General features: G+C 41.6%; 2 protein-coding genes across 3 annotated transcripts in view; one reads left to right on the top strand and one right to left on the bottom strand.

Moving 5' to 3' along the window:
• Nucleotides 1-2,468: 2,468 nt before the first annotated feature.
• On the bottom strand, nt 2,469-5,305 carry dio1 (iodothyronine deiodinase 1). 2 transcript variants are annotated; one of them, XR_013935704.1, is made up of 5 exons: nt 4,869-5,254; nt 4,635-4,778; nt 3,973-4,172; nt 2,938-3,545; nt 2,469-2,815 (listed from the first exon to the last, which is right to left on the bottom strand). XR_013935704.1 is itself a non-coding variant. In XM_080473240.1 (4 exons), the coding sequence occupies exons 1-4, from the start codon at nt 5,203-5,205 to the stop codon at nt 3,480-3,482; spliced, it is 747 nt and encodes a 248-aa protein (XP_080329366.1). In that variant the 5' UTR covers nt 5,206-5,305; the 3' UTR covers nt 2,469-3,479. The 2 variants fall into 2 exon arrangements, 1 of the variants encoding a protein (XP_080329366.1); XM_080473240.1 differs by having other exon boundaries at nt 2,469-3,545; nt 4,869-5,305.
• Nucleotides 5,306-9,256: 3,951 nt separating this feature from the next.
• glis1b (GLIS family zinc finger 1b) overlaps nt 9,257-13,694 on the top strand; it is an 80,773-nt gene continuing 76,335 nt past the window's right edge. Inside the window, exons 1-2 of the mRNA XM_080473213.1 lie at nt 9,257-9,387; nt 9,545-9,865. Coding sequence (XP_080329339.1) covers nt 9,574-9,865 — 292 coding nt within the window. The 5' untranslated portion in view covers nt 9,257-9,387; nt 9,545-9,573. The remainder of the gene's footprint in view (nt 9,388-9,544; nt 9,866-13,694) is intronic.

Raw genomic sequence — 13,694 nt, 5'->3', positions numbered from 1 at the left:
CATATGTTGTGTACTGTTATCAATGATAATATACTTATTCACCTTTATTTCATTTCGGACTCAACATCAGTATCGGTCCACAGTGCACACCAGATAACCAAAGATATTTCACCACACAAATGGTGAATAATTACAGCAAAACAATATAATCAGATGGCATGTCTGAAAACCTTTCCTAAATGAGCTACAGGTTGATGTTAAATTAGTTCTGCTGTTTGACAAGTAAGACAAGAGGAGACCCTCTCTGTGCTTGGACCACATTGCCCACACAACTCTCACTGCACCTTTGTTTCACACCTTTAAATATTCTTAAAAGCCTTGCTTCCGAAGTATTGTTTTTACATTAGAAGATATTAGTAAAAGGTTTTTGGAATCCATAGGCAATTAAAGCACAACTGATGTATTCGATCTTAAATATCTAGTACATGTGAAATTGCCAGCTGTTATATTTACAGTTTTGCTGTATAACTCATTACGTTTACATTTAACTCCAAACTCTTAAAATAAGTTCCGAGCCTAAAAACGTTTTACCCTGCACTTGTTGTATTTCATCCTTTTTTTTCTTCTTCAATAAATTAAAAAGTATTTGAAAGGGTGTCTCCCAGAATCCCAGCCCCTTCCCTTAAGCTCTCTGGCGCCTCCTAGAGGTCCAGCCGTCCATTTTCTATACCGCTTTATCCAATCCCAGTGTACAGTGCGCTCAAATCAGTCCTAGCTCAGTGTGGGTGAAGGCAGGGTACAAATGTTAAACATGCTGGCATTTTTCTTCCACCTGCTTATGACTTGATGGGTCCTCCATGTAAGTCCAGAAAGAGGCCCCGCTCTGGAATCCAAGGCAAGTCTTCTTTCTGTGAGGCGGTTCTCACAGGCGTAGGAGAATTGGTTTTGCACAAAACCCGATTTTATAATTGTAGTTAATCTCATAAGTTTGTTCTTTGACGAAATAATGCTGCTCTCTGGCACCGAACAGTGAGGTCACAACACGGTCTCAACTCAAAACTCAAGACCTTCAAATGTGTTTCTGGAAAATAACATGCTGCTTTTCATTTGAGCAGTGTCTCCAAGGTCTTAGTCTTAAAACAAGTCAAGGAAATTCAGTATTTTATTATGATAGAGCTGTTCTAGGGTGTTCTAATTCTAAACCGGGATTTTGTGCATCTTCATTAGTGGTAAAACAAACTTGTATTCAATTTGTTTAAAATAGTGTTCATGTAAATCGAGTCAGAAAACTCGACTTTGTCATGGAATTCAAAGTGCACACTTTATTTTATTTCAAAAGCAAGCCACAGAACTGACGGGTGTGTTAAAAGTGACTTTTTGTAGCACCTATTGAATTCAAAAGGCATTTCCTACCCAAAGTTCACCAAAACAAATACGACTTGACACTGCCCCCTGCTGGCCTCCAGTGGACTCCCAGGCTTCGCAGGCTCTTGGTGGCCTTCATATATTTATATTCCCTTGAAGCGCCTAAACATGTGATACACCAGAGTTTGGCTCCACTTTAAGACTCCAATGTGAATCTTCACTAAAGTCCAGAGTTGGGAAGCACCGAATGTGTTCTGGTTCCTGTTTAACAATAGGAAACAGCTAAGCAGCTACTGGCGGCTCTCCACGGGAAGTGGCTTGGCAGGAGCCAGCTCTACAGAGCCAAACAGCTAATGTTACACAACCTGTCGTAATACAAAAGTGCCCTGTTTGCTACCACAACCATGTAGTGCAAATGTAAAACTGATTGTGTAGTCTTATCTGAATCATACTTTGAACATTTTTTTTTGGTTTGTTTACCATCTGTCCCGTGATTATTTTGTGTTGTAAAGAGATAATTTAGTTAATGCAGACCTTGACATGTCTGATATGTATAGAATTTATTACCAAAGGCACTTTTGTACTTCCTACCTAATGTTTATATAACAAAATGAAAGCTAAATGTTTGATATTTCAAATGTTATTGACAAATGAGTTGTGGCAAAATGAGAATCAACTCAATGCAAACGATTGAACAACTGACTGCGTTGGGGAAAATTAAGGCTTCTTACAGCAGCATTTTCTATTTTCCTTAATAATTCAAGATATCCATGGGCTGATTCACCACATTTACTTCCAGTAAATAAACACAACCTTGATAAACTGCAAAAACTCACATTTGATTAAATTGTTATGCAACATTACAGATACGCCCGATGCCAAAAATGGGTTGATATGTCGAGATAAGACGGGTTAGGCATTAACTCACATCAGGGCCTGAACGAGGCTTTCCACAATTCACTTGTGTATATATATATGTGTTCGCAGATGATTTGCTGAACTTATGTAATCGCACAGCACATTTATCAATTCCAGACAAGACAGCAAACAACAGCCTGAGTCTCATGTGGTGGAAGACAGCCATGTACGTCATCATCGACGCCCCGAAACTGTATTCTGTAAAGAAGCACCAGGAAATAATGAAAGCCTTTGTGGCCAGGCAATAGTCATATTTTAATTGGCAAGAGACGTGACAACGCAACAACAAAATTGTATACAACAGTTGCCTATGTGCAGTTCTACTTCATCTCGTTTACATTCAGCTCTGGAGTTTTCCATATCATTCAAACAGCTTACCTCATTCCCAACATGGAAAACATTGGTCACTTGGGAACATCGACAGCAAAACAAATCTGTAAGTCATGTCTAAACTCCGAATCTGATACTAGTCTCTATCCAGCTCATTGAACAATGTAAACATCCCGAAGCAAATCTCCATTAATGACAATTGTGTCCGATGCAGACGTTATTTAATAAATTCTAATGCAATGAGTATGCCAGAGAATAAATACTCCAGTATCCATCGGAAGCTGCCTACCTTTAAGTCATCAAACCACAGCGTTTCAAGGTTTGCACAGTGATCGTCATGTAAAAAGCCATCCTGCTTCGATGTACTTTGGAGTATTCGTCAACAAATATCTCTACGATTTAAGGCAGTACACAATATTACATTTACGGTATGCTCAATAGCAAGTAGAAAATGAGTATTCCCAATGACTTCAATCTTAGGCAAGTTTAAGATCAAGAATTAAGGCAGCTTGAATTTATTTATATATCATGGACACGTAAACAACATTCTGTACACTCTGTCCATACAACATAAACCCTGAGTGAACTTTCTCTCTTTGCGTTTCACTTCATCTGGCTGCAGAGGCCAAGGGTTTGATCTGCAGCCTTCACTAAGAAACGGTGAGAGGCGAGTTCACACTCAGAGGCTGACGTTAACAGGCCAGACTGAAGGCAGCGTTGGTGCGAGTTTCAACGAGTTACAATATTTTTTTCCTGTGTGGTTGATGCCAAATCGTGGTCCTAGAACTACAAGCAGAAGTAGCACTAATTTTGTTTTGAGCTTGATAGAAAAGACAGCATAGGATTTTGTCGAACAAAGCTCGGTTTTTAGTCGAGAAGCCTCAGTCCGGCAATGGAAAGCAACCCTTCCGTCATATAAAACAACCTTATTTCATCTTCTGCAGAAAGGACCGCACCGCTTCTGGTTTGTAGCCCCAGGGACCCAGTTCTCCCTGGAAGGAAAAATTAAAACTTAATAAATGACAATATGGTACATACCTTTGTTTTTTTGTTAAGACACCACTTAAATTCGATTCAGGGGCGAGACGGCCTCAACGTTTCATGCACATGCTGTAGTCACGTAATCTACATTTCTGGCGCGACTTGATTCTGGCTGCATTCCAGGAATTCTTCTGTTGTGTTTGCTTTTTCCATCCTCACGCAATGGCGTGAGCTGAGATAGTGCAGGGACGCTCACACCCATATTGCTTGTGTTGCTTCAAACCACACAGTTGCATGAGAAAAAGCAGTGACTATAAAAAAAAAATTTTTCCCCCTCTTTTAATGCCCTATAAAATTGTCATTAAAAAAAAAAAAAAAATAGATGTACAATAAGTACTTCAAGATTTTGTGCTGCCTTCAGTGTTGCACGGATCTCACCTTAAAGACGATCTTTCCCGCCTGCAGTATGTAGAGCCTCTCTGGCATCGCACCATATTTAATACAGGTGATGTCACTCATTGCGTCCACCACCACGGGGCAGAGGGGCTCCTTCTGGACCAGAATCTGTGCTGCAGACAGTCTTTCCTCCAGGTTCCTGTGGTCCTTGATGTCAATGTTGTTGGTGAAGGCCCAGCCGTCTAAAAACAAAAGTTCAATAGGATCCACGTCTTAATCTCTGGTGGTGTGAACATGTAAATTGTACCAACACTGCAGACTATGACTTTTGTGGTTTTAAATGTGCAGCATCATTGAGCATTAAACTGCAGGGGTTTTTTTTTTTGTTTTTTTTTTTAAAGTTCCCCACAGAGGAGAGCAATCTAAACAAAAAGTGTACATTTTTCAAGCATGACTTGTGTGTCTACAGAGTCCATAAAGTAAATGTTAGTGATGAAAAAACAAACTTCAACTTTCCCCTGTGAGTCTTTTATTTAGGTTAAAAGTGCTATTCCTCTTTGATTGTGCAGTATATTTGTTGGTAAAGCAGGATTTAAAAAAAAAAAAAAAAAAGGGGGGGGGGGGGCATCCACCAGCTCAATAAAGTTTGCTTGCTTTCTTGTTTTGACCCCCTCCTGACAACAATACCTGCTGATTTCACTCACCTGTTGAATGAGCCTCGGTGATGTAGACCACCAGAAAGTCAGCCACATCGCCGAAGTCCCTGACGAGTTGCTTCATCTCATCAAGTTTGTACATAAACGGGGGTCAGGTGCAGCTCCCGAAACTCAGCACCAGCGGTCTGTTATCTGTAGATAGGACACAGCACAACAAAACAAAACAACTCAGCACTTAAACACGCAGCCAAGAATCCACGGCGAAAGAAGAAACGACCTCACCATGCAGATACTTCCAGATGCTTGTTTTCTCTCCCTCCATGGTGACCACAGGTGTGTCTGGAGCCTTTTCTCCCTCGAAAGCCTCATCCCTGAGGGTCAGCCACACTTGAAACAGGGCGGTTTTGATGAAAGTGAAGGACAAGAAGGTGAGACCCCAGTCCTCGTACTTAAACTTGGGATTCTGGGTCATAATGAACGTTTCACCCATTTTCAAGATCTGTTTCTTGGCGAGGCTTGGTGAGAAGACATGCAAAATCCTCAGGCTGACACTGAGTCCCACCACAAAGAAAAACATGGACACGCCCGATGCATAGAGCATCAGCTTTTGCAGGAGCATGTTTGCGTGTGGCCTCTGGAGGAGTCGCTCTGGTCTCAGCGTCTCGCTGTGTGCTGAAAGTCTGCTCCCTCCCACCCGCTCCACTTTAACCGAGGCGTTCACGGACGCTCGGACTTTCCACACTCCGTCACCCTGTCGCCCTCGGCTTGACAATTAAGGACGGGTTTTTCCCCCCCACCATACATGTTCAACCAGTAACCACACCTAACGTTTAGTATTCCTGTAAAACGTAAACTTAAGTGATCATTAAGCTTCAGCAAAGCAAATATTTCCCTCAAGTGTTTCCTTGATTTTTTTTTTTTTTGTGGTCATGCAGATGTTTACTGTTTATGGGTCGTGATTAAACTATTGCCTAGAGTAGGAAAAGGCTATATAAAACATTATCTCTACAGACTTTGCCCCTAATATATTGCAATGATTTCGAACAAAGTGTAATTTTCACTTGCCAGAGACAAAAAGTTGAGAAATTCGGACTCACCACAGTTTTCACCAGGCAAGGAAGACTTTACAGGGCCTCTCTGTTATTAGCAATAGAATAATAGAATATAGAATAGAATAGCAATTCCTCAGAGGGATGTGAAACTTCTGTCACAAAGACAAGCGTTTTTGAGGGCCTAAATGTACATGAAAAGAGGTGAAACTTTGCAAACTCGTCAGACCTGGCAAACCATTCTATATTTTGGAGGGAATACTCGTGTGACTTGGCTCAACAGCAAGCCACCTACAAAATTTAGAAGATTAAGCCCAGGTCTCACGTTTCACCTAGACGAGCTACGAAATTCGGTACACATATGTTACACTCCGAGACGCACAAAAACGTCCAGGGGTACAGATCGGAAAACCCAAAAGGAAGTGGGCTATTTTGAAAAATATGGCGAGTTTTGGCCAAAATTCAGAAACCCCCTAAAACAGCGGCCTACACATGTCAACATTTAGGAGATAGAAAAATACGGAGGTCTGGAATAGTTAGACAGACAACAGATTCAATTGTTTTGGAAATCAAGAAACCAGCACTGGTATTGAAAATCGGAAAAAGAAGGTTGTGTTTGGTCAATTTCATCATTCTTGTTAATTTGAGTGATTATTCATATTTGGTTTACTGGATGAACGTTTGTTATTTTAATAAGACAAGAAAGACAGAGGCCTCACCGTGCTGCAGTGGTGAGCACCCTCGCCTCACAGCAAGGAGGTCTGGGTTCAAAGACCAGCCAGGTCTTTCTGTGTAGAGTTTGCATGCTCTGCCCAGGTGTGTGTGTGTGTGTGTGTGTGTGTGTGTGTGTGTGTGTGTGTGTGTGTGTGTGTGTGTGTGTGTGTGTGTGTGTGTGTGTGTGTGTGTGTGTGTGTGTGTGTGTGCACACCCTCAGGGTACTCTGGTTTCCTCCCACATTCCAAAAACATACATGTGAGGTTAATTATTGACCCTAACTTGCCCCTCGGTGTTCATATGAGTGCATGTGGTCATCCAGCTCTCTGTGTTTGCCCTGTGATAGATGTGACTGGTGTCTGGTGTTCAGGGTGTATCCCGCGCTTGTCCTTCCACAATTCCACCTGGTCAAACTGGATTTTTTAAACTCCAGACACTCCTTCTTAATGTGAGACAACTCCTCAACATCTTTAAAATGACCTCAATTAGTTTCACATATCTTGCCATTTATTTCACTGAAATAATGTGATGATTGATCTAAATTCAATGTTCATGATTTCCAAAGTCGAGCTGAAAAATGACTTTATAAATTTTACCTGGGCCACACAATGACGTAGTGGTGGCCCGGTGGACGGTGGACCTCACAGCAAACATGTTGTAGATCGATTTCTGTCAGGTTTGTTTTCCTTTGGTAGAGTTTCCATGTTCTCCTTGTGCAGGAGTGGGTTTTCTCCTTGAACTCTGGCTTTTTTTCCTCAGTCCATAATTAGAAGATGGATGTATGGTAGATTGGCCTGATTGTAGCTCCTTCCTAGCCAAAGTTTACAGGTTTGGTTTGCGGATGTTTTTCAGCGGCGGGAACTGGGAGACGAGTCAGGAAAGAGGGAACGATGAAGGCAGCACATGTACAGAGACACCCTGGATGAAAAACCTGCTCCAGAGCGCTCTTGACCTCAGATTATGGCGACGGTTCATCTCTCAGGAGGACAATGACCTGAAGCACGCATCCAAGATATGAGAGGAGTGGCTTCAGGACAGCTCTGTGAATGTCCTTGAGTGGCCCAGACAGAAATATGATTTACAGCTGTGCCAGTTTCCCTTTGTTCCTGTCTTCCCGGCAGTCTTGTTGTAGGTTGTGGAGTGAATTAACTATTCCTCGAGTCTCATCGACATTAATCTGGAATTTCTTGGTAAAATAATGTGCAGGGACCATTATTGCTGGAAGTGTTCCTGGATTCAGCACAGAACCACGTTTGTTCTTAACGCTGTGAAGCCTGAGGTCCTGAAGATCACAAGATTGTTGACCTTCAGCTTCGTCCTTTGCTTGCACACATTTCTCCAAATTGCCCGAAGCGTTTGACGATGGAATGCACCATAGTTCAGCTCTTTAACCAAACTTTTATCACAGTGTCACTTTGAAGAACATTTTTCTGAATTTGGTCAGATGATTTTAGGGTCCTCGCACATTCAATAAATTCTGCCTATTTATTCCTGGGACCACAACACCCTTAAAAAAATGTTTGAACTTTTCTTTAAGTCACATTACTGACCCATCCCACTAGTCAAAACAAAATGCTCCTCCTGCTGTTTCTTAAACCAGTACTTCTTACGTTTCTGGGCTTTTGTTCTTTCTCTGTGTTTCTAAAATCATTTTCATGTTACTTAACATTTTAAGATAAACTCTGCTACATTGAACAAAGGACACACCTATCTATCTATCTATCTATCTATCTATCTATCTATCTATCTATCTATCTATCTATCTATCTATCTATCTATCTATCTATTTATTGTAAATTGGGTCATATGTATGGAATATATAAGTTCCTACATCACGTGAAGGCATCACGAAATCCAGTCATTCCTGTTGCTTATTATTTCCATTTGTAAAACCGATACCTACTTCAGTTGTCCAGCACTATAACTCGTCCTTACCCGCCCTCTTTTATGGCTTTTACAATGCGCGACATGTTTGCTCTTATTAAGATGTTTCTGCAAAACAAGAACAACGTGCGCAGCAGCTGCTTCTTTGGCCACCTGGTTCTCTTGGTTTCCCCTCCACCAAACAGCCACCAGATGGCGCTGCAGAATAGAATTTCAGAATGAGAGATCATGGAAAGAAAGTATTATGTGGCCCTGGAATTAAGATGAAGCTTAACAATTACTTTTTGAAAGATCACCAGCTAATTTCCTTCGTCGAGTCCCGTAAATATTCCAGTTAGTTAAGTATCTTTGTGATTTATGAGCATCGGCATCAGTCCCTCCCCGCCCATTTATTTGAGGCATTATAATGTGAATGCCGAAAGTATAAAACGGGACACAATAACATATCATATGCAATATTAAAACGGTTCCGTTCACGTTTTCATTCAGCCGTCTGAGATGGATGCGCATTAAAAGCAACATGTTTCATATGGAGACGAGTTTCACATGAAAGGAAATACTTAAATCAATAACAGGCTGTAAGATATTTGTGTATAACTGTCATGGAGTGTTTTGTGCTCATCCTCATCTTAAATCACGCCATTTTTCTTTTTTTCCACAAGAAATATAATTTCACAAGATTCTAATCATTAATATACATTTAAAAGAATGGATCGATGTGTGGTGCTCTCCCACATCATGGATAATGTATTTTACAATAGGATCTGATGATCAGTATCATATTACATGGTGCGTGACACCGGATGCGTTATTACTGATGGCGCAGTTGACTACTTAAGCGCGCTGCGTATCTGGATCCAGATGTTAACTTCCCACAGAAACACGGACCCAATTTTTATTGGTGCTCCTGCATCCTGAAGACCAGTTGGAGCTCCTGGGTGTCAATCTGGGAAAAGTAGGGAGCGAGAGAGAGAGAGAAAGAGAGAGAGAGAGAGAGAGAGAGAGAGAGAGAGGGGGGCATGTGATGCTGAAGTGTGATGCCCACTGAGAGGATGCTATCGATCAGGCTTGCAAATGTTTTCCTCTCCGGTTTGACAAACGTGACGATGTGCACAGCTGAGCTTCCTCTGCTCCCTGGAAGCCAGATGGACATGGTACGTTTGATCACCCAAGTTCCTTTGAATGCATGTTTGCGCACGAGCTGTCTCCTAAACACGTGTAGTGGGACAAGAAGGACCACACGTCCTTGTTTGCTGTGTTTACAGTGGTTTTTTTTTTTTTTTTTTTGATTTTGATTTTCCATGCGCGCAGGTAATGTGAGCAGCGGCCCGCAAACTTGCATGGGAAAGCAGTCATCAATGCAGAACTCCTCGGCGCTATTCGGGATGGTGAGCCACTGTCAGACGCCAGCTTTCGCTGACTTCCCCGGCCTGACACTGTCCGTGTACGGCGGGAAGGCGGACATCTGTGCGCGCCGCGTCGGGAGCGCAGGATTCGGATCTCAGACATGCCGCAGCTCCCACGACGCCCTAACTCACATGAACTGCGCAAGCCCCAAGCGACTGTGCGAGGAAAAAGCGCATCTGTCGGGGAGAAGTCCGCGGCTGTGCTTCTCTGTTCCCCCGGTGCAAGGTAGGCTCCCACATCTCACCAACACTGAAGAGGTGAAAGGACGGTCATTGTTTTTGGACATGCATGGTGAAAGTAAATATTGTCATGCTTGGTTTTTTTTCTTCTTCTTTCTTTAAAAAAAAACAAACAAACAGTGAAGTTAATTGGCAGCTATGTCCATTCTGCCAATTAACAGTTTCAGGGTATTTAAGCTTGATTAAAACAACCTAATTATCAATTTATGCAGCTCCAATAACCTCTTTTGGCCAACCGCTCTGTGTTAAAATCCCCGTTTGCAGTTATAAATGACGCCCGTTAATGAAAATCAGAGCTCACTTGGATCATTGGCCATTTCATAAATAACCCCAGAATCAGAGCGTTGTCTCTGTTGCGCACTGAAGGAATTTGGAGTAATACACAGTCTGTGAAGCAGCTGCCAAACAAATGTGCATTTCCTCTGTGTTCTAGTAATTCATAGCACAAGCAGTGATTATTTCAGTGGTGGCAATGTCAAGTTTGAAAAGTTTAAAACAATATAAAAAATAATAATAATAATTCAGAACATTTCTGAAGATATTTGCTTCAGAAATAGTTTTGTATATATTTAAATAGTTCAGAATAATTCTGAAACATTTTTTCATTCCACTAAAAGTGAGCGACACGGACTCATCAGGGAAAGTGAAATTGTTAAAACAATTACATAGACGAAATAAGCCCCGTCACACAGATGTATAGCATCCACAGTGGAAACTAGGCTTTGCGTCTCTGTGGCAGTCTGCTCCATCCTGTTTAGACAGTGTGTTGTTGTGAGAGGGTGGAGGTAATTACAGCCCCCTCCTAAATTATGATTAGACTGAACAGACTTTTATATTAGCAATCATCCTTGCAGCAAGAAGAGGATCAACGGATTTGATTACTGTTTCTTCTTTCCAAACACAAACCATATGTCTGCTGAATGTGTCTCAGCATTTATGAGTTCTCTTGGAGCACAGTTGTGCCCTCAGCCCTCCATCCCCAGCATCCCCAACCAGAATGAATCGACTCATTGTCTCTGCAACGCTTTTGAACTCGCTTCCCGTAAGTTGTGGGAATGCAAGATGTGTTACGTGTTTGTGGATTACGCCGTATAGATTAACATTGGAAGGAGCAAATGAACATACGCTTCTGTTGTTCTGGGTCTGCGAAGCAATCAAATTGTGATTCATTGATTTGTTCATAGGTTTTATGAATTTAAGTAGTTATCAACTATTCTGCAGTGTGTCTCCTTCAGCATGTTGAGCTCCACTTCAAAACATGTTTCAGGCTTTAGAGGAAATTGGTTCGCACATCATATTTCATTGTTTCTCCCAGGAACACATCCTAACGCGTACTTTCATTCCGCAGCACTTCATGAATATTTGCTGTATCTCTATGTTGTTTTATGGTCTCCTTTGGTGAGAATGGAGTATGAAAGTGATCTCAGTACTCATCAGTCTTTTGTATCATGCCTCATTTCAGGCTGCTCGTATTACACACTCCCATTTGGGGACAGAGCTGGAGTTTAAGCCGCATTCTCAACCATTACTTCAGATTTATACTGAAAGGAATCTCTGCATAAACATAGGCTGTTAAAATTTATCCTGGTGGAAGTAAGAAGATATAGGAGGAGGAACACACCGCAGTCAGGAGCTTTCCGACGCTCTTAACATGCGATTGCAAAAATGATTATGCAGTGATAAAAGTGATTCAAAGGTGGGCGGCAATGTTTCATGTGATACTTTGGTGTTCCGACGCTTCTGAGACGTCTGCTTCCAGCACCTCTGCTTCCAGCACCTCTGCTTCCAGCACCCCTTCGCTACTTTTCTAAGTCGCAAACTGCAAAGCGACACTGTAAATGTGTTTATGAAACAGTTTTTATTTACATTCAAGTTGATATTGCTTTGCATTTTAAAGGCTGCTTCTCGCATGAATTCATAGGGGGGATTTTAATAAAAAATTTTCCTTTACATCAAATCCATCAATCCACAAATCACAGCGACTTGTGTCACGCCTGGTGCTTTAGTCTTGAAACACGCTCAGCGCTCTTCAGGAGGGGCTGATCATCCAAACACTGCGAGTCTCCTGTGCTATAAATATTAGTGCCCGCCAGCAATAAAAATATTTAGTTTGCAAAGGAAAACACTTGACCTCCTTTAGTTGTATCAAGTTTGAATGAAGTGTGTACTCTAGCATCATTTGATACCTGACTAAAGTTTCTCCTGGCCGGAGCGATGCTGCTGAGTCTGTGAGCTTATTAGAGGGGGAACTGTTTGAGTTAGAGGAGTGAGTGTACTCAAGTGACTCTCTGAGATAAACTGCAGAGGTCTGTGTGTTGATTCAGCCTGTTGGAAGATGAGCAATAGACTTTAACATTCGCTCATTGTCAGAACTTTTCACAACGCTCTGACCGATTTCTGTCTCCTCTTGCCCTGGGGCCCGTTCTACTGCCACACGGTGATGACATGCACGTTCTCTCTATACCCGTTCTCTCTATACCCGTTCTCTCTATACACGTTCTCTCTATACACGTTCTCTCTATACCCGTTCTCTCTATACCCGTTCTCTCTATACATGTTCTCTCTATACACGTTCTCTCTATACATGTAGTCGGTACACTAGTGCATGAGCACACAAACCCACAGGATCGTTTTCTGACACTCTACAAACAGTTGTTGAACGAGCCACATAAACTATATACGCCACACACTGACATAACCACACATGTATACATGTGCCCATTTCTTTTTTTTTTCCTGTGGCACTGGCAGCAATGTTAAATTCCCTGATTGTGACTTAATTTCCTGTATTTACCCTGGCATGATTTGTAGACATAAGAGTGCGGGGCGATAATATGACTGTTATGAGAAACAACCAACCGTTACAGGAGTGCCTGGAGTCTCTGCAGTGTCAGAGGCCTAATGACAGCTTCCCAGTAGCCTGTGAATAGTTTTAGTTGTGCGTGTTCCAGTAGGGTTGTAAGGAAAATCATTGAAATCTTTGGGTAAAATAGGCTTTTGAAATCAAATGTTACAGTTAAATAGTTTATTTATTTATTTATTTAAGGGGTTAGAGTAGGGAGTTGGAGTCAATTTTACCTGAACAACCGTAGAAAAGCTAAATGAGATGAATGCTTGTTCTTTAAGAACATATAGATTTTTTCTTTTTCAAATATAACTTTGCATATCTATCAGGATGCACTTTCCATTCTGATTCCTTCTTTACTTGTTGTGTGGACGTTCTCCTATGAATAAATTCTTAAGATTTGCGTGACATGAAACGTTTATGTAAATGTGATTATGGGAAAACATATTCATCCGTGCCAAGGGAGAACATGGAAACCTCCCCGGCCCCATATTTACACTCACAACATTCTGGCTATGAGTCCCACCGCTGACTACCTCACCACCACGAGGCCCCAGTTCAGCTCTTCACACTGTTCATTCAGTTCATCATCTGTAACTTATAAATGAGGCATCGGGGACAGAAAACAAGATTTAATTAAGAGTATCTCAGGAGACAACTTTAAATCCAAATTTCACTTTGGTGTCACTGTCTTCTTGATCGTACAATCTCCAACATATCCACACTGATGATTCTGTAAATGGGCTGTCAGGTAGAAGTTATCAGCCTCCAAACTGTACTTTTACTTTTTTATGGCACCGAAAATACATTGAGCAGGCATATATTGGTGTTACATCAATATTACATATGTCAACTGTATAATACAGCCTGACATTTGATTTATCCATATTTGTTTTCTGTGTGTGTGTGTGTGTGTGTGAGTGTGTGTGTGTGTGTGTGTGTGTGTGTGTGTGTGTGTGGTGTGTGTGTG

The sequence above is a fragment of the Lipophrys pholis genome, assembly GCF_963383615.2.
Source record: "Lipophrys pholis genome assembly, chromosome: 10".
Lineage (NCBI taxonomy): Eukaryota > Metazoa > Chordata > Actinopteri > Blenniiformes > Blenniidae > Lipophrys > Lipophrys pholis.
Note: the sequence above shows the minus strand (reverse complement) of the source record. Positions and strands in the feature narration are given on the sequence as shown.